This window comes from Mobula hypostoma, chromosome 23 (assembly GCF_963921235.1).
Source record: "Mobula hypostoma chromosome 23, sMobHyp1.1, whole genome shotgun sequence".
Classification (NCBI taxonomy): domain Eukaryota; kingdom Metazoa; phylum Chordata; class Chondrichthyes; order Myliobatiformes; family Myliobatidae; genus Mobula; species Mobula hypostoma.
The window spans coordinates 58,821,795-58,843,084 of NC_086119.1; the positions used below are offsets into that span (position 1 = coordinate 58,821,795).

The 21,290-nt window shown below is 43.6% G+C and overlaps 1 protein-coding gene across 4 annotated transcripts in view; it reads right to left on the reverse strand.

Annotated features, from left to right (window-relative positions):
- The window catches only part of cabin1 (calcineurin binding protein 1), a 693,325-nt gene that overhangs the window by 20,613 nt on the left and 651,422 nt on the right, over positions 1–21,290 (reverse strand). For all 4 annotated transcript variants that reach the window (XM_063031768.1, XM_063031766.1, XM_063031767.1 and 1 more), the window contains exon 34: positions 11,498–11,674. In XM_063031768.1, coding sequence (XP_062887838.1) covers positions 11,498–11,674 — 177 coding nt within the window. The remainder of the gene's footprint in view (positions 1–11,497; positions 11,675–21,290) is intronic.

Sequence of the window (21,290 nt, forward strand, 5' to 3'; positions counted from 1 at the left end):
GTTGGAATCGTTCAGGCAAGTTACCATCACTCTCTTGGCATCGGAATAATGGCGGCTGCCTTGAAACTTGCAGGGATGGTGGACTGTTGCAAAGAGATAGTAAAGATGTCTGTTAAAACCTCTGTTAGCTGTGTTGTACAATCAGTCAGCACCTAACCAATTATATTGTCCAGCCCCGCAGCTTTGCATGGGTTTACCCAGGCTAGGATCTTCCTCACCTTGGCTGCGACCAGAGTCCCTGTTACTCAGGGGGAGAAGGGGCTTTCCTCGATGCCTCATCATTCATTGCATCAAATCATGCATAGAAGGCATTCAGCCTATCAGGATGGGAGGTGTCACTGTCACTGACGTGCAGGGTGGATTGTAAATTGTTATGGTTTGTAAACCTTGCCACAAGCATCAAGTGTCCCTGGTGTCACAAAAGTGTCTGTGAGTTTTCTGTGAGCACTCTCGCTTTGCCTTCCTGATTGCATGTGAAAGCATGGCTCCTATTGACCTCAGAGTCATTTTATCCCTCTGGTAGGTACAGAACCAGCTGCCTGATGGTAGTAGCAAGAAGAAAGCATGTTTTGGATGGTGGGGGTCCCTGATGATGGATATTGCTTTCTTGTGGCAGTGCTCCTTGTAAATATGGTCAATGATGGGGAGGGCTTTGTCTGTGATGGACTGGACCATATTCACCACCTTCTGTAGACGTTTCTGCACCGAGGCATTGGTATTTCACTACCAAGTCATGATGTAACCAGTCAGGGTACTCTGCACTGCGCATTTATAGGAGTTTAAGATTTTTAGTGACATTCCAAATCTACACAAATTCCTAAGAAATTAGAGATGCTTTTCTGCCTTCCTTGTGATGGCAAATATATATATATATTCCTCTTATATGATAATGCAAAAGAATTTTAAGTTACTGACGCCCCCCATCTCTGATCCCTAATGAGGACAGCCTTATGAACCTCCAGCTTCTTCCTCCTATAGTCCATATTCAGCTCTTTGACATTGCAGGAGGTTATTGTTGTGGCACTAATAAACCAAACTTAAAATTGCCCTCCTGTATGCTGATTCGTCACCACCTTTGATTCAACCAACAACAGTGGTGTTGTCAACAAACTTAAATATGCTATTGGAGCTGTACTTAGCCCATAAACATAGGTATAAAGTGTGTAAAGCAGGGGGCTAAGCACCTGTACTGATGGTGATTGTAGACAAGATGCTGTTGCCAATCCATTCTGACTGGGGTTTGCAGTGAGGAAATCCAGTTGCACAAGGAGGTATCAAGACCCAGGTCTTGGAGCTTAGTGATTAGTTTTGAGGGAATGATAGTACTGAATGCTGAGCTGAATTTATGTATTTTCATTGTTCAGGTGTTCCAGAGCTGAGTGAAGGCATCAGCTGTTGACCTGTTGTGATAGTAGGAAAATTGGAGTGGATCTAGGTCACTCCTTAGGCACGAGTTGATAAGCTTCCTGACCAGCTTCTCAAAGAACTTCATCACAGTGGATGTAAGTACTACTGGACGATAGATATTCAGGCAGGTTACCAAGTTCTGCTTGAAGCAGGTTGGTAGCTCAGACTATGAAGCACGAGGCTGAAGATAACTGTAAACACTCTAGCCAATTGATTAGCACTCGGCCAGGTACCTCATCTGGGACAAATGCTTTCCATGGATTCACCCTCCTGAAGGATGCTCTCACTTCAGCAGCAGAGACTGAAATCACAGAGTCATTGACGGCTTTGGAGTTCATGAAGGTGCCTCCATGTTCTGTCAATCAAAGCACGTATAAAAGGCATTGAGCTCATCTGAGAGTGCAAACTTGTTGTCATTTATGTTCGCAAACACAAGGAGATCTGCAGATGCTGGAAATTCATGCAACACACACAAAATGCTGGTGGAACGCAGCAGGCCAGACAGCATCCGTAGGAAGAAGCACAGTCTACGTTTCAGGCCGAGGCCCTTCGTCAGGACTAACTGAAACATTTATGTTACTTGGTTTTGCTTTGTATGAGGTGACAGCATTCAAGCCCTGTCACAGCTGTCAAGGATCCCTCTGTGATCCAAGCTTAGTCAAGAATTGCCATATCTCGGTGAAACAGTAACAGAGAATGCAGCAATCCCTCCTTACCCTTTGATACAGCAATCAGCCCTAAAGTCCTCTATCTTGCTCTCTAGTGACTGCACACTGGCCAGGAGAGTACTAGGGAGAGGTGGTTGAATTCCCATTTGCTTCAGTTTGGCCTGAAGTCCTTGTGATACCTTCTTTTTCTGTGATGGCGGACATCTGGTCACTTCAAGTTGCTGAGTCTTCAGGCTTATTAGGAGATTTTAAGATCACTAGTGCATTTAGATGGTTCAAAACTATGTTTCTTAAAGGGAAATTACAGGCTGCAGATTGCAGCAATAACTGTTGATTACATGTATATTTAGAAATTTTGTGAGCTGCCAACAAAATGTCACCATATATTGCCAGCACCATATTTTGGCATTAATAGTGACCGTTCAAGAGTTACTAGAATCAGGCATTGCTCCACAGGACTGGAAAATGGCAAATGTCACTCCACTCTTTAAGAAGGGAGGGAGGCAAAAGATACAGAAAGTTATTGGCTGACTAGCCTGACTTAAGTGGTTGGGAAGATCTTGGAGTCTATTATTAAGGATGAGGTTTCAAGGTACTTGGAAGCACATGATTAAAATAGGCTAGAGGATTGGGAAGCTTTTAGAACCATAGAACACTACAGCACAGAAAACAGACCGTTCGGCCCTTCTAGTCTGTGCTGAAACTTTAATCCGCTAGTGCCATTGACCTGCATAACCCTTCAGACCTCTCCCATCCATGTATCTATCCAATTTATTCTTAAAACTTAAGAGTGAGCCCGCATTTACCACATCAGATGGCAGCTCGTTCCACACTCCCACCACTCTCTGAGTGAAGAAGATCGCCCTAATCAGTGGTCCCCAACTATGGTGAGCATGTGCTACCAGGCTGCGCGGAAACGATATGATTTGGCGATATGGCACGGTATGAGTCAGCTGCACCTTTCCTCATTCCCTGTCACGCACTGTTGAACTTGAACACCCACTCCCCCCCACCGTCGGCCGGTCCACAAGGATATCGTCAATATTAAACCGGTCTGCGGTGCACAAAAGGTTCCCCCTAAACCTTTACCCTTTCACCCTAAAGCCATGTCCTCTTGTATTTATCTCTTCTAATCTAAGTGGAAAGAGCTTACTCGCATTTACTCTGTCTATACCCCTCATAATTTTGTAAACCTTTATCAAATCCCCCCTCATTCTTCTATGCTCCAAGGAATAAAGTCCTAACCTGTTCAATCTTTCTCTGTAACTGTCTCAGTACTTTTATATTTGTGTGCTGTAGCACTTACTTTTTATTCGCAGTTATTTTGTAAATAACACTATTTTTTGCATCGCAAACAACAGGAATTCTGCAGATGCTGGAAATTCAAGCAACACACATCAAAGTTGCTGGTGAACGCAACAGGCCAGGCAGCATCTCTAGGAAGAGGTACAGTCGACGTTTCAGGCCGAGACCCTTCGTCAGGACTAACTGAAGGAAGAGTGAGTAAGGGATTTGAAAGTGGGAGGGGGAGGGATGGAGCCAAGAGCTGGACAGGTGATTGGCAAAGGGGATATGAGAGGATCATGGGACAGGAGGCCCGGGGAGAAAGACAAGGGGGGGGGAAACCAGAGGATGGGCAAAGGGTATAGTCAGAGGCCTCCTCTACTGTAAAGATGAAGCCACACTCAGGTTGGAGGAACAACACTTTATATTCCGTCTGGGTAGCCTCCAACCTGATGGCATGAATATCGACTTCTCTAACTTCCGCTAATGCCCCACCTCCCCCTCCCGTTATTTATTTTTATATACACATTCTTTCTCTCACTCTCCTTTTTCTCCCTCTGTCCCTCTGACTATACCCCTTGCCCATCCTCTGGTTCCACCCCCCCCCGCCCGTTGTCTTTCTTCCTGGACCTCCTATCCCATGATCCTCTCATATCCCTTTTGCCAATCACCTATCCAGCTCTTGGCTCCATCCCTCCTGTCTTCTCCTATCATTTTGGATCTCCCCCTCCCCCTCCAACTTTCAAATCTCTTACTAACTCTTCCTTCAGTTCGTCCTGACGAAGGGTCTCGGCCTGAAACGTTGACTGTACCTCTTCCTAGAGATGCTGCCTGGCCTGCTGCGTTCACCAGCAACTTTGATGTGTGTTGCTACTATTTTTTGCATTTCTGGTCAGATGCTAACTGCATTTCATTGGCTTTGCATCTGTGCTTGGCAAATGACAATAAAGTTGAATCTAATCTAACTCAACTCCTGAAGACCTGGCGACATCCTAGTAAATCTTCTCTGCACTCTTTCAATCTTACTGATATCCTTCCTATAGTTAGGTGACCAGAACTGCATACAATACTCCAAATTTGGCCTCACCAATGCCTTATACAACCTCACCATAACATCACAACTCCTATACTCAATACTTTGATTTATGAATGCCCGGATGCCAAAAGCCTTCTTTACAAACCTGTCTAGCTATGATGCCACTTTCAGGGAATTATGTATCTGAACTCTCAGATCCCTTTGTTCCTCCGCACTCCTCAGTGCCCTACCATTTACTGTGTATGTTCTACCGTGATTTGTCCTTCCAAAATGCAACACCTCACACTTGTCTGCATTAAATTCCATCTGCCATTTTCTGGCCCATTTTTCCAGTTGGTCCAGAAAGCCTTCCTCGCTGTCCACTACACCTCCAATCTTAGTGTCATCAGCAAACTTGCTGATCCAATTTACCACATTATCATCTAGATCATTGAAATAGACAACAAACAACAATGGTCCCAGCACAGATCCTTGAGGCACACCACTAGTCACAGGCCTCCAGTGAGAAGCAATCATCCACTACCACTCTCTGTCTTCTCCCACACAGCCAATTTTGAATCCAGTTTACAACTTCACCATGGATACCTAGTGTCTGACCTTGTCAAAGGCCTTACTAAAGTCCATGTTGACAACATCCACAGCCTTTCCTTCGTCTACTTTCTTGGTAACCTCCTCGAAAAACTCTATAAGATTCGTTAAATACGATCCACCACGCACAAAGCCATGCTGACTATCCTTAATCAGCCCTTGGCTGTCCAAATACTTGTATATCTGATCTCTCAGAACACCTTCCAATAATTTACCTACTACTGATGTCAGGCTCACCGGCCTGTAATTACCTGGTTTACTTTTGAAGCCCTTTTTAAACAATGGAATAACATGAGCTACCCTCCAGTCCTCCAGCACCACATCTCCGGCTAAGGACATTTTAAATATTTCTGCCAGGGCCCCTGCAATTTCTACACTAGTCTCTCTCAAGGTCCAAGGAAATGTCATGTCAGTCCCAAGGGATTTATCTTTATTCGCTGTAAAGCAGCAAGCACCTCCTCCTCTTTAATTTCTATATGCTCTATGACACTACTGCTTGCTTCCTTTCCTTCCATATACGCTATGCTAATTTCCTGAGTAAATACTGATGCAAAAAATCAACAGAAGGCAACTAAAAAGGAGGTAAAAATATGTTAGCCAATATTATAAAAGAGGATACCAAAAGTTTTTTTCAGATATATGAAGAGTAAAAGAGAGGTGAGAGTGGATATTGGACCTCTGGAAAATGACACTGGAGTGGTAGTAATGGAGGACGAAGAAATGGCAGACAAGCTCAGTAAGTATTTTCCGTCAGTCTCCACTGTGGAAGACATCAACAGTAGGCCAGAAAATAGAGCGTATCAGGAGCAGAAGAGAGAGTAGTTGAAATTACAAAGGAGAAAGTGCTCAGATGGGTTCTGAAAGAGGTAGCTGAAGAGATTATGGAGGCATTAGTAGTGAACTTTTAAGAATTACTAAATTCTGGAATGGTTCTAGAGGACAGGAAAATTTCAAATATCACTCCACACTTTATGAAGGGAAGGAGGCAAAAGAAAGGAAATTATAGGCCAGTTTGCCTGACTTCAGTGTTTGGGAAGATTAAAATTAGAGTCCATTATTAAGGATAAAGTTTTGGGGTAATTGGAGGCACATGATAAAACAGGCCAAAGTCAGTAGGCTTTCCTTAAAGGGAAATCTTGCCTGATAAACCTGCTGGAATTCTTTGAGGAAATAACAGACAGGATAGGTAAAGGAGAGTAAGTGGATGTTGTTTGCTTGGATTTTAAGAAGGGCTTCGACAAGGTGCCGCACATGAGGCTGCTTAACAAGATAAGGGACCGTAGCATTAGAGGAAAGATACTAGCATGGATAGAGAATTGGCTGACATAGAGTGGGAATAAAGGGACCTTTTCTGGTTGGCTGCTGGTGACTAGTGATGTTCCGCATAGGTCGGTGTTATGACTGCTTCTTGTCTCATTATATGCTAATGATTTGGCTGACAGAATTGATGGCTTTGTGATAATTTGCAGACAATAAGAATATAGGTAAAGGGACAGGTACTGTTGAGGAAGCAGGGAGTCTGCAGGAGGACATAAGCAGATTAGGAAAATGAACAAAGAAGTTGTAGATGGAATGTAGTGCAGGGAAGTGTATGGCAGGAGGAATAAAGGCGTAGACTATTTTCTAACTGGGGAGAAAATTCAGAAATCAGAGGTGTAAAGATACTTGGGAGTCCTCATGCAGGATTCCCTAAAGGTTAACTTGCAGATTGAACTGGTGGTAAGGAAGGCAAATGCAATGTTAGCATTCATTTCCAGAAGACTGGAATATAAAAGCAAAGAAATAATTCTGAAGCTTTATAAGGCATTGGTCAGACACACTTGGAGTATTGTGAGCAGTTCTGGGCCCCTTATTTAAGGTGTGCTGGCATTGGGGAAGATCCAGAGGAGGTTCATGAGAAAGACTCCAGGAATGAATGCTCTGGGCATGTACTCACTGCTGCTTAGAAGGATGAGGGGAAATCTCATTGAAACCTATTGTATTAAAAGTCCGAGATAGAGTTGATCTGAATAGAATGTTTCCTATAGTGGGGGAATTGAGGACCAGAGTGTCCAGCTTCAGAATATAGCAACATCCCTTTAGAACAGAGAAGAGGAGGAATTTCTTTAACCAGAGGGTGGCGAATCTGTAGAATTCATTGCACAGCCAACTTTTGAAGGCCAAGTCATTGGGTATATTTAAAGTGAAGGTTGATGGGATCCTGATTAGTAAGGGCATTAAAGTTTATGGGGAGAAGGCAGGAGATGGGATTGAGAGTGATAATAAATCAGCTTTGATGGAAAGGTGGAGGAGACTTGTTGGGCCAAATGACCTAATTCTGTTCCTATGTCTTATGGTGTAATACAGGATACAATAGGCAATAGGTGCAGGAGTAGACCATTCGGCCCTTCGAGCCAGCACTGCCATTCACTGTGATCATGGCTGATCATCCACAATCAGTATCCAGTTCCTGCCTCATCCCCTAGCGGGACCTTTGATTCCGCTATTTTTAAGAGCTCTATCCATCTCTTTCTTGAAAACATCCAGAGACTTGGCCTCTACTGCCTTCTGGGGCAGAGCATTCCACAGATCCACAACTCTCTGGGTGAAAAAGTTTTTCCTCAACTCCATTCTGAATGGCTTACCCCTTATTCTTAAACTGTGGCCTCTGGTTCTGGACTCTCCCATCAGCGGGAACATGCTTCCTGCCTCCAGCATGTCCAATCCCTAAATAATCTTAAATGTTTCAATCAGATCCCCTCTCATCCTTCTAAATTCCAGTGTATACAAGCCCAGTCTCTTCAATCTTTCAACATATGACAGTCCCGCCATCTCGGGAATTAACCTCGTGAACCTACGCTGCACTCCCTCAATAGCAAGAATGTCTTTCCTCAAATTTGGAGACCAAAATTGCACACAATACTCCAGGTGTGGTCTCACCGGGGCCCTGTACAGCTGCAGAAGGACCTCTTTGCTCCTATACTCAATTCCCCTTGTTATGAAGGCCAGCATACCATTAGCTTTCTTCACTGCCTGCTGTACCTGCATGCTTGCTTTCAGTGATTGATGTACAAGAACACCTAGATCTCGTTGTACTTCCCTTTTCCTAACTTGACTCCATTTAGATAATAATCTGCCTTCCTGTTCTTATCACCAAAGTTGATGACCTCACATTTATCCACATTAAACTGCATCTGCCATGCATCTGCCCACTCACCCAGCCTGTCCTAGTCACCCTGCATTCTCATAACATCCTCCTCACATTTTACACTGCCACCCAGCTTTGTGTCATCTGCAAATTTGCTAATGTTACTTTTAATCCCTTCATCTAAATCATTAATGTATATTGTAAACAGCTGCGGTCCCAGCACTGAACCCTGTGGTACCCCACTGGTCACCACCTGCCATTCTGAAAGGGACCCGTTAATCGCTACTCTTTGTTTCCTGTCAGCCAGCCAATTTTCAATCCATGTCAGTACTCTGCCCCCAATACCATGTGCCCTAATTTTGCCCACTAATCTCCTATGTGGGACTTTATCAAAGGCTTTCTGGAAGTCCAGGTACACTACATCCACTAGCTCTCCCTTGTCCATTTTCATAGTTACATCCTCAAAAAATTCCAGAAGATTAGTCAAGCACGATTTCCCCTTCTATGCTGACTTGGACCTATCCTGTTACTGCTGTCCAAATGTGACATAATTTCATCTTTTATAATTGACTCCAGCATCTTTCCCACCACTGACATCAGGCTAACCGGTCTATAACCGATCATACCGATTATATCAATTGTAAGTAGCAGCTTTATCTTTGCTTGACCTGGAAAATTTCTCTTCAAAATTTCTTACTATTTGTAAATCTTTGCTGTTCTTTCTACCTCACATTCATCAGGATTGTGCTAATGCAGAATGTCTTTTTCATTTAGTTCTGAAATATTTGTAATATTTTACCTAAGGAATGCTGTGTTGCATGGAAACACTGGCAGTGAACTGCACATAGCTGAAACATTTGGACCAAAGCTGTGGACCAAGACCAAGGAACTGACTACAGACTTCAGGAGAGGGAAACCAGAGGTGGAGAAGGTTAGCAACTTTAAATTCATGGTTGTTACTATTTCAGAGGTCATGTCTTGGAACCAGCACATAAGTGCAATTGTGAAGAAAGCGCAGCAGCGGCTCTACTTCCTTTGGAGTCAGCAGAGGTTAGACATGACATCTAAAGGTTTGTCAAACTTCTATGGATGTGTAGCGAAGGGTGTATTGACTGGTTCTTTCATGGCCTGGTATGGAAACACTGATGCCTTTGAATTTAAAATCCTGTAAAAGGTAGTGGATTTGGCCCAGTACGTCATGGGTAAAGCCCTCCCAACCAATAAGCACATCAACATGAAATGCTGTTATAGGAAAGCAGCACCCATCATCAGAGATCCCCACCATCCATGTCATGCTCTCTTCTAGCTGCTGCCATCAAGTAGAAGGTACAAGTGCTTTAGAACTCGCACCACCAGGTTCAGGAACAGTTTCTACCCCGCAACCATCAGGCACTGAAAAAAGGGATAACTATACTCACTTGTCTCATCACTGAAATGTCCCCACAACCAATCATCTCACTTCAAGGACTCTTATCTCCTGATGAACCCCAAACTTGAGGTTATTGAAGCACAGTTCAGGAGGAACATGTGACTGAAGTTCACAGAGCACCATTCGCATCCTTCGTCTGGTCAGAAATTGAGCTATTGGGAATCTGGAGAAAAGTCAGTCTGTTCCAATAAAGTGAGGTTCAGAAATCCCAACTGCATGTAATCTACTCAAACCAGTTCTCTTCTGTCATTGACTCCACTTGGCTTTCAATTTGATTAGTTATTTTAGTCTGACTGTCTGAAGGTGTTTTTTCTTATCATTAATACATTTATAAAGACTGCAAATTGCAAAATTAACTTACTTTGCAAGAGTTAAAATGTGAAGGACATTCTGCTTGAGAAAACCAATAGAAGCAATCAAGACGTAATTAGTTCTACCGAATTGCACCCTTGCAAATGAAATGTGTTTTGTATTATTGCTGACATCTAGTGGTGATGCATTGCATTTTGTGCCTGCTACCTGATGAAATGTGTTTTATGTTTTGTGCAGCTGATGTATTTGAATTCAGTGGTTGACAACAGCATCAAGAACAAATTGCTGTATCAGGTAAATATTACTGTACCATGATACAGAAGTGTAATTAAGTAAGTTGAACATTTCTCCAAGGGTTCCCACACAAAATGCTGGAGGAACTCAGCAGGCCAGGCAGCATCTATGGAAAAAAGTACAGTCGATGTTTCGGGCCGAAACCCTTCTCCAGTCCTGCCAAACGATTTTGGCCCGAAACATCGACTCCGCTTTTTTCCATAGATGCTGCCTGGCCTGCTGATTTTCCCCCTGTTTGTTCATGGATTCCCAGTTGGTGGCCTGTCACTTAAGTGCCATTTTGCAGTTTACACTTTTGAACTTTAGCTCTGTTAGACTTGTACTCTGAATAGAAATAAAACTCCAATTACATTTAACATCTACGCTGCCCATGTAAATTTAAATATTTCAGGAGGCTTGATGGATAGTGGCATTTATAAACCTCAGAACTTGCATTAACAACTAATTTAAAAATACATCATTGTACGTGGAATAGGAATGAGCATTCATGTACATCAGAATAAGCTACTGAAAAAGCTGTACACCAACAGGTGCCTGATCCATTCAACAACCTCTTCCAGTAATGAACAATGCTTCGACTGTCCAAAGTGTCAGTTTCATTGCAAAGGAGTGAGGTGTTTTGATATTTTAGTTTTGATTCCAATTTTTAATAAATCAATGTAAATTAGGGACTAATCCAAAGAGGATAAGGGATACTCTAACTTGGGACTGTATTTCCATGACAAGAAAGTAGAAAATGACTAGCATGTCTAAACATTGGATTTCACCTGTTTTGTTGTGCTAAATGTGTTGCTTTTCATGCTAATGCCTGTAACCATTGATGAAGTTGCCCAGAAATACAGTAGAGCCAACACTATAGTGGTTTGCAAAAATGGACACATCCTGCTTTTGTGCAAGATCCACAGAACTCATTTGACCTTGTGATGCTGAACTATTTTTTTCTAAAATTCTAACCATTTTATTACTAAAACCCATGTGTTCATTGATTTGTCAGTTATTCACTAAACAGACCAACAGAATCATTAATGTTTCTACAAACAGAGCACAATGCCACATACTAAAGAGCCTGGAAACAATGCAGCAGCTACTTTAGTAAAGATTCACTTGGTTTAACGCTTAGGCATTTGAGAGCACATCCCTGCAGCTATACATTGGCAAGATTGCAAATATTCAAACTTATGAAGTTACTGCATTTCTTTTCAGTTGAAGCACCATCTGGTCCCACAGCAGGACTAGGCATTAGTAGGGACGGGGGATTGGCCGCAGAGTGCACTGCTGACATGGCCTCTCTTTGCACCAGCATACAGATTCATGGTTTACACACACAGATAGTTTCTGCTGGTTGTACTCACTGTGACTGGAGCAATGTTCAGGGTGCAAGCCCTCATTTGGTTGAGTGTAATTGCCCTCTTCCTGCCAGTGAGAGGTTTCGTGGGATGAAGTGACTGTCGCCATTTTCATCTGTTGGCACAAGTGAGTCTCCTGATGTCGATAGCTTAGCTCTTCTAAAGGTTCCTCAGAGTCCTCATCTGAAGGATATGGTGGACAGAACAGAATCATTCATCATTTCCTTATGTTTTATGCTTTCTAGCCAGACCGACTGATGCTAGTTTTATTGTGCCGTCCACCTTGGTACACATTTCAGTTCCTCTTTGTATTTCCTTCACATGATGATATCATCAATGTGTAAATTACTTAACGACAGATACTGAGTGAAAGGATTGTGACATCTAACCTAAACCAATAACTGTTAATAAAACAAAGTACACGTTACCCTTAAAGCAGTCAAAAACATATATGTTAAAAGTTTCTCCCCATCCCCACATTAAAAAGCATCACTAAGAACAAACGGGTGCAGATGGCCCACTGTGAAGAATAGAGGAGTCTGTAACCTTGTGCGGTTCACACACCGCTCAGATTGTGGCCTGGTATTGCTTCAAATTGCAGGACCTTGAGACTCAGTGACCAATATTGTCCCATTCCAATCTTCAGGGGAAGAGGTCTCCCCCCCCAGAAGGATCACATTATGCTTCTCCCTCCTCAATTCAGTCTCTTTTCCATGGCAACCTCAGGATGCCATGAAGCAATTTTTGTAGAGGTGCACTTTCCCAGGTCAGTGCACAAAGAGCGCACATAGCCTAGACAGCAGCAGTCCTGTGAATGCACAGTACACATTTGAGCAGGCGTAAAGGGCAGCAGACCACAGTGGTGACCTTTTTGTCTTCCTGCACTGCACCCTCTCTATGGGTGCTACACCGTGTCATGCATAGTAACTTCATTACGGAAACAAAAAGTTTTCACTGTATCTCAGTGCATGTGACAAAAAGAAACCAATACTAACCTAATATTGCAAAGTCTGTGTGACTTTCCATTTGGCATTTGCATTGCACACAGAACCCACATGGCACACCAAATGTAAGAGTACATCTGGACATTTATATGGTTATGCGGCTAATAAGAGTAATGGCACCAATATACAGAATATAACCTGCATCATACGTCAACATTGTGTCTTATGCTTTTTATGAGGCACTCAAAATCTCTATCCAACTTGGTTCCTACAGCACTTGAACTATCAGTGAGTCAAAGCAGAAACTGGAAGCATGGGATTGGGAGATTTTTCAACCTGATGAAATGAACATCAATTTTTCTAACTTTCAGTAACTGCTTCCCTCTTCCTCTTGCCCTCCACCGCTCCTGTTTTCCCTAATCCCTGTAGACCCATTACCCCTTCTCTTCCCCCTCCCCCAGCCTCATGGCCTGCCCATCTCCTTCACCCTCTTCCCTTTGTTCCCCACCTCTTGCCCTTCATTCCATCCTACTGTCCTTTCCTATCAGATTCTTCCTTCTTCAGCCATTTGCCTTCCTCACCTATCAACCCTCATCTTTCCTTTCTCCCCCTCCCCCCTCCCCCCACCAGCCCTCCTGGATTTACCTATCACCTGCTACCTCCAGTTCCTCCATTGCCTTATCATTTTATTCTGGATTTTGCCCACTTCTTTTCCAGTCTCAATGAGGTGTCTCAAATATCAATGGCTCATGGCCCTCCATTGATGTGACCTTCCCTGCGAATTCTTACAGCTTTTTGTGTGTGTGGATTTTCGTTATACCTTTTTCGCTATTTATTTATTTGGTAATATATAGTAATTGTATGCCTTTTCACATCATATCAGGCACCAATAATACACCTGATTCTGAGTCTGACCACTCTGCACATTTTGAGATGTGGAAGGAAATCAGGAACTCCTGAGGAAAACTCATACAGTCACAGTGAAATTGTGCCACATCTACTCAGATGTGGCACAATCCAGGGTCAGGATTGAGCCTGGGCAATAGTACCTGATGTAGCACAATAATCATGCCTTAATGAGAGGCCACAAATTTAACAAAGAAAGAGAACTAGTGAAGGACAAGTGTCTGAAAGATAAATGGTGCAGAGGAGATTCATGAGGATGCTGTCAGGGGTAGAAAGTTATAGCTATGCAGCCATACCATCCAGGCTGAGGCTAATTTGTTTTGAATAGCAAGACTAAAAGGAGAATAAGCTTGGGTGCATAAAATTATAAAGGAAATCATTTCAATAGATGGAGAGGTGCATTAGTAAGTTTGTTAATGTATAGGAGGATTAGAGGAAAGCTGAGGACATTTTTTTCACCCAAAGAAAGGTGGAGTCTGGAGCACCAACTGGAAGGAAGGTGGAGGCAGAAGTCTCTACATTCAGGATGTGAGAGGACACCTGAGGCTCTCTGTGAACTGGGAGCTGGGAAATGGGGGGCGGGTGGGGGCTTAAATAGCTCCACTGTTGCCTGGCAGGGCGGGAAGCATGTACCTACCAAGCTTAAGGACAACTTCTATCCTGTTGTTATTGGACTCCTGAATGGATCTCCCATACATTAAAGATGAATCCTTCATCTGCCAATCTACCTTGTCATGGCTCTTGCCTTTATTTTTTTTCCAGCACTCCACTTTCTTTGTAAGTGTATCACTACATTCTGTTTTCCTACCATTAAGTATTTATGTATGCCATGCAATCAGCCTGGATGGCACGCAAACAAAATATTTTCATTGTACATGACAATAAACCAATACCAATAGTTTTATGTTTTATTTTTCCACCTAAAGGGTGATTGGAATCAGGAATGCACTGCCTGAGAGGATGGTGGAGGCAAAAATTCTCACAATATGTGGGCAAGCCCTTGAATTATCAAGACGTAGAAAGTCAAGGACTGGGTATAATTTTGTAGTCATTATTTAGGAGATTATATAGTGACAGTGGAGGTAACTGACACTGAAATTGGACCAATTTCTGGGGTGAGAGAGCTATTATATGGATAAAGAAATTAGATCTATATCTTTTGATGTTTAAAAGAATCAAAGGTGATTTTATTAAAATATAAGGGCATGATAGGGTTGATATTGAGATACTTTCACAAGTGGGAGAATCTTGAACAAGGGACAATGGTCATTTAAAACTGAATAACACATGAAATTATTGAAGAGAATGTGAAAATCTCTGAAATTCTCTAGAGAATTGTGGAAACTGAATGATCAGGGGTATTGAAAGAGGAAGTAGATACTTTTTTTTCCCTAAAGATTAGGGAACTAATGGGAACTAGCCAAAGAGATGAGGCCTGGGTCAGATGAACCTTAATAACTTTGAATGGTAGGGAAGACTCAAGGGGCAGAATGGCCTGCTGCCACTCAATTTTCTTGAGTTTGTATGATCAAGTGCTGGTAAACAGAGTTGGTGTAGATTGATATTTTGATGGATATAATAGGCTGAAGGGTCAGCATTTATGCTATATGATTGCACGACTGTGATTTTTATAAAGGCGTTAAACTGTTCATTGGAAAATAATAAGAGTAAAAGGAGCCTGCAACAGAGTAGATTGGAGAGAAGCAGACTCAGATCCGTGGGTACCCTGGTCCATAGTTGTGCCTCACTGATCAGATTGTTCCCAAGCAGTATACAAAAGCTGTAATGAATTTGACCCGGTTGATTACCCTCTCAAACATGTTATTTGTTTGTAATCGTCATGCTTTTTGATGACTGTTTTAGTGAAGATAATTTTAAAAAGTAATTTCTTAAGAAGAAAAGCTTTTTTAAATAAATAATTCAGGTTTTTGCTAATGGAAAACAATTTTCAAAACGTATCCCAGCCCACACTGGAACATTTATTTAGTGATGCAGCGCCGAGTGGGACCTTCATGCCACACCTCCCCAGCAACCCCACAACCTCGATTAAGCCCAACCTAATCACAGGACAATTTATAATGACCAATTAACCTGTACAATACGTCTTTGGACAGTGGGACGAAACCATAACACCAAGGGAAAACTCACTCATTCCCTGGCTCCTTACAGAACAGCGCCAGAATTGAACTCCAAACTCTGGAACACCCCAACCTGTGATAGCTTCCCACTGACACAGCTTCAACATGTACTGTAGTTGAAGCAAAAGATCTCTCCAGATCATACACTGCTAAAACTAACCTCTGCCTAACAACAACATACAACCATCACAAAACAACTCTACCTGCTGCAGCATCATGCTATGACATAAAACAGTGAGACAAAGGTCTGGATTGTAACAAACAATATTAAACACTTAATTAACTGGGGAAAGAAAGACTCTGTTTGCATTTTAAAATAAAGCGGAACCAGTGCTGGTGAAAGAGGGAGCAGTTGCCTTGGGTGACATCTCACTCGAAACAGGTTGGGACTTCCGTCTTAGAAACTGAATTATTTATCTCCCTAGGCAAGCTTTAATAGTTCTATAAGGTAGTGGTTCAGCTGAGGGGAAATTTAGAAAGCAAAAATAAAGGGATGAACAAACCACACAGGTATTGAAATAGTAATGATACCCAGTGTGTGACAGGAAGGGACGGCAGGTGTTAATGAAGGAAAAAAGACATCACAGGATTTCTGTGATTGCAAAATTTCATAACCTCATGCAGACTATGAAAATGTATACAAGGACAACCCTTTATAACAGAAATGAGGAAGAATTTCTTCAGCCAGAGGCGATGAATCTGTGGAATTCATTGCCATGGACAGCTGTGGGGGCCAAGTCATTTAAAGCAGAGGTTGATAGGTTCTTGATTAGAAAGATTATGGGGAGAGGCAAGAGAATGGGGTTGAGAGGGTTAATAAATCAAACATGATCAAATGGCGGAGCAGATCTGAGGGGTCAAATGGCCTAATTCTGCTCTTATGTCATATGGTCTTATGGCTCTTTAATTAAATACCCATGGTACATATGCAAATAAATATTATCCAATAACCATCAGAGAGATGTAGCTGCAGGTTGACCTCGGCTGGAAACTAAATCTTCCATGGTTTTTGAAATTTTGGGAAGGATGGCAGAAAGGAAAAGTTGCTGGGGTAGAGGATAAAATCAGTGAGCCCTTCTGGAACTGATAATAAATGAGACACATCCCATTTGTTACCTATTGCCCACGGAACCCATCCAAGTGCTGAGGAATCATCTTTTCAGCTTGACATTCATTTCTGTTTTTTAACTCACTGGAGCATGATATTGGCAGTAATCTGTAGAGTATTACAGGAGATGCTCTTCTTTCAAATGTGCAATATGATATAGATGCTGTGAGCAGTACTAGACACACCTAAAAAGATGAGGCATCAGCCAAGTGAAGCTGCAACACTGGAACGAATGTGGTAAATGGTATATAATGGGCAACGAGCTAAATGGTCTCACAATCAAAGGAATTTAGCAAAGTTCTACATTTCAGCTACATCTCCAGCTCAGCGTTTCACTAAATCATTCCTGCAGTTCTGATCGAACAGCTCCAGAACCTGGGTCTCTGTACCTCTTTCTGCAACTGGATCCTCGACATCCTAACTGGAAGGCCACAGCCTGTGCAGATTGGTGATAACATCTCCACCTCACTGACAATTAACAATGGAACACCTCAGGGATGTGTGCATAGGCCACTGTTTTACTTTCTCTACACCGTGACTGTGTGGCTAAGCATAGCTCAAACGCCATCCATAAATTTGCTGACGACATAACCATTGTTGGTAGAATTTCGGATGGTTGCAACCTTGCACTCAACGTCAATAAAATCAAAAGAACTGATTGTGGACTTCATAAAGGGTAAGATAGGGAACACACACCAGTCAGGGATCAGAAGTGGAAAGAGTAAGCAATTTCAAGTTCCTGGGTGTCAATATCTCTGAGGATCTCTCCTGGGCTCAACACATCGATGCACCTACAAAGAAGGCTCAACAGTGGCTATATTTCATTCGGAGTTTGAGGAGATTTGGCATGTTACCAAAGACACTCGCAAATTTCTACAGATGTACTGTTGAGAGCATTCTAACTGGCTGCAATACAGCCTGATAAGAAAGGGGCTTCCCTTCCTCCACCATCAACTCTGGTCTCAAACGCATCTCCCCCATTTCACATACATCTGCTCTCACTCCATCCTCCTCCCCCCCGACCAGGAATAGGGTTCCCCTTGTCCTCACCTACCACCCCACCAGCCACCGGGTCCAACATATTATTCTCTGTAACTTCCGCCACCTCCAACAGGATCCCACCACTAAGCACGTCTTTCCCTCCCCACCCCCCCGCTTTCCGCAGGGATCACCCCTACGCGACTCCCTTGTCCATTCGTACCCCCCATCCCTTCCCACCGATCTCCCTCCCGGCACTTATCCTTGTAAGTGGAACAAGTGATACACACGCCCTTACACTTCCTCCCTCACCACCATTCAGGGCCCCAGACAGGCCTTCCAGGTGAGGTGACACTTCACCTGTGAGTCAGCTGGGGTGATATACTGCGTCCGGTGCTCCCGATGTGGCCTTCTATGTATTGGCCAGACCCGACGCAGACTGGGAGATCGTTTTGCTGAACACCTACGCTCTGTCTGCCAGAGAAAGCAGGATCTCCCAGTGGCCACACATTTTAATTCCACATCCCATTCCCATTCTGACATGTCTGTCCACGGCCTCCTCTACTGTCAAGATGAAGCCACACTCAGGCTGGAGGAGCAACACCTTATATTCCGTCTGGGTAGCCTCCAACCTGATGGCATGAACATTGACTTCCCTATCTTCCACTAATGCCCCATCTCCCCCTCGTACCCCATTCGTTATTTATTTATATACACACATTCTTTCTCTCTCTGTCCGTCTGACTATACCCCCTGCCCATCCTCTGGGTTCCCCCCCTCCCCCTTTTCCTTCTCCCTGGACCTCCTGTCCCATGATCCTCTCATATTCCTTTTGCCAATCACCTGTCCAGCTCTTGGCTCCATCCCTCCCACTCCTGTCTTCTCCTATCATTTTGGATCTTCCCCTCCCCCTCCCACTTTCAAATCTCTTACTAGCCCTTCCTTCAGTTAGTCCTGATGAAGGGTCTCGGCCCAAAACGTCGACAGTACCTCTTCCTAGAGATGCTGCCTGGCCTGCTTCATTCACCAGCAACTTTGATGTGTGTTGCCTGATATGTATGAGGTGGGGGCTACTGCATAGGATTGAAATGAGCTGCAGAGACTTGTAAACATAGTCAGCCCCACCATGGGCACCCACCAGCCTCCGTAGTATCCAAGACATCTTCAAGTAGACACACTGGGGGCTTGGGAGACAGATCAGTGGGTAACAGTCAGGAGAAGGAAGGGCAAGAGTCAGATACTGGAGAATACCCCTGTGGCTGCCCCCTTAACAATACATACTCCTGTTTGAGTACTGTTGGGGGTAATGGCCTACCTGGGGGAAGCAACAATGGCCACGCCTCTGGCACAGAGTCTGGCCCTGTGGCTCAGAAGGGTAGGGAAAGGAAGAAGGCAGCAGTAATAGGGGACTCTATAGTTAGGGGGTCAGACAGGTGATTCTGTGGACGCAGGAAAGAAACACAGATGGTAGTTTGCCTCCCAGGTGCCAAGGTCCGGGATGTTCCTGATCGTGTCCATGATATCCTGAAGTGGGAAGGTGAACAGCCAGAGGTCGTGGTACATATTGGTACCAATGACATAGGCAGGAAAAAGGAGGAGGTCCTGAAAACAGACTACACGGAGTTAGGAAGTTGAGAAGCAGGACCTCAAAGATAGTGATCTCCGGACTATGCCACGTGACAGTGAGCATAGGAATACAGTGAAGTGGAGGATAAATGTGTGGCTGAGGGATTGGAGCGGGGGCAGAGATTCTGATTTCTGGATCATTGGGACCTCTTTTGGGGCAGGTGTGACCTGTACAAAAAGGGTGGGTTGCACTTGAGTCCGAGGGGACCAATATCCTGGCAGGGAGGTTGGGGAGTTTAAACTGGAATTGCTGGAAGGGTGGGAAATGAACTGCAGAGACAGAGGAAGGGATGGTTGGCTCACAAATAGAGAAAGCTTGGAGACGGTGTGAGAGGGAGGATAGGCAGGTGATAGAGAAGGAAAACACTCAGACCGATGGTTTGAAGTGTGTCTATTTTAATGCAAGAAGCACCGTGAATAAAACAGATGAGCTTACAGCGTAGATCAGTACTTGGAGCTATGATGCTGTGGCCACTACAGAGACTTGGATGGCTGAGGGGCATGAATGGTTACTTCGAGTGCCAGGCTTTAGATGTTTCAGAAAGGACAGGGAGGGAGGCAAAGGAGGTGGGGGCTGATCAGAGATAGTGTCACAGCTGCAGTAAAAGGAGGAAGTCATGGAGGGATTGTCTACTGAGTCACTATGGGTGGAAGTTAGGAACAGGAGGTGGTCAATAACTCTACAGAGTGTTTTTTATAGACCAGCCAATAGAAACAAGGACATCGAGGAGCAGATAGGGAGACAGGTTCTGGAAAGGTGTAATAATTACAGGGTTGTCGTGGTGGGAGATTTTAATTTCCCCACTATTGAGGTTTACATAGGGTGGAATTTGAAGGTTTCCTGACACAATAAGCCATAAGAGGAGAGGCTATACTTGATCTGGTATTGGAAAATGAACCTGATCAGGTGTCAGATCTCTCAGTGGGAGAGCTTTTGAGATACTGATCACAATTCTGTCTCCTTTACCATAACATTGGAGAGGGATAAGAACAGCCAAGTTAGGAAAGCAATTAATTGGAGTAAGGGGAAATATGAAGCTATCGGGCAGAAACTGGGAGGCAGGAACTTGGAAGCATTAATTGGGAACAGATGTTCTCAGGGAAATGTACAGCAGAAATGTGGCAAATGTTCATAGTCATAGTCATACTTTATTAATCCCAGGGGAAATTGGTTTTCGTTACAGTGGCTCCATAAATAATAAATAGTAACAGAACCAGAAATAATTAAATAGTAATATGTAAATTACGCCAGTAAATTATGAAATAAGTCCAGGACCAGCCTATTGGCTCAGGATGTCTGACCATCCTAGGGAGGAGTTGTAAAGTTTGATGGCCACAGGCAGGAATGACTTCCTATGATGCTCAGTGCTGCATCCCGGTGGAATGAGTCTCTGGCTGAATGTACTCCTGTGCCCACCCAGTACATTATGTAGTGGATGGGAGACATTAACCAAGATGGCATGCAACTTACACAGCATCCTCTTTTCAGAAACCACCGTGACAGAGTCCAGTTCTATCCCCACAATATCACTGGCCTTACGAATGAGTTTGTTGATTCTGTTGGTGTCTGCTACCCTCAGCCTGCTGCCCCAGCACACAACAGCAAACATGATAGCACTGGCCACCACAGACTCATAGAACTTGGCAGATGTTAAAGGACCTCAGTCTCCTCAGGAAATAGAGAAATTCAGGGAATATTTGTGTGGCATTCTGCATAGGTACGTTCCAATGAGACAGGGAAAGGATGGTAGGGTACAGGAACCGTGGTGTACAAAGGCTGTTAAAAATCTAGTCATTACGAAAGGTTAAAAAAACTAGGTAATGATAGAGATCCAGAAGATTATAAAGCTAGCAGGAAGGAGCTGAAGAATGAAATTAGGAGAACCAGAAGGGGCCATGAGAAGGCCTTGGTGAGCAGGATTAAGGAAAACTCTAAGACATTCTACAAGTACGTGAACAGTAAGAGGATAAGACGTGAGAGAATAGGACCAATCAAGTGTGACAGTGGAAAAGTGTGTTTGGAACCGGAGGAGATAGCAGAGATACTTAATGAGTGCTTTGCTTCAGTATTCACTACGGAAAAGAATCTTGGCGATTGT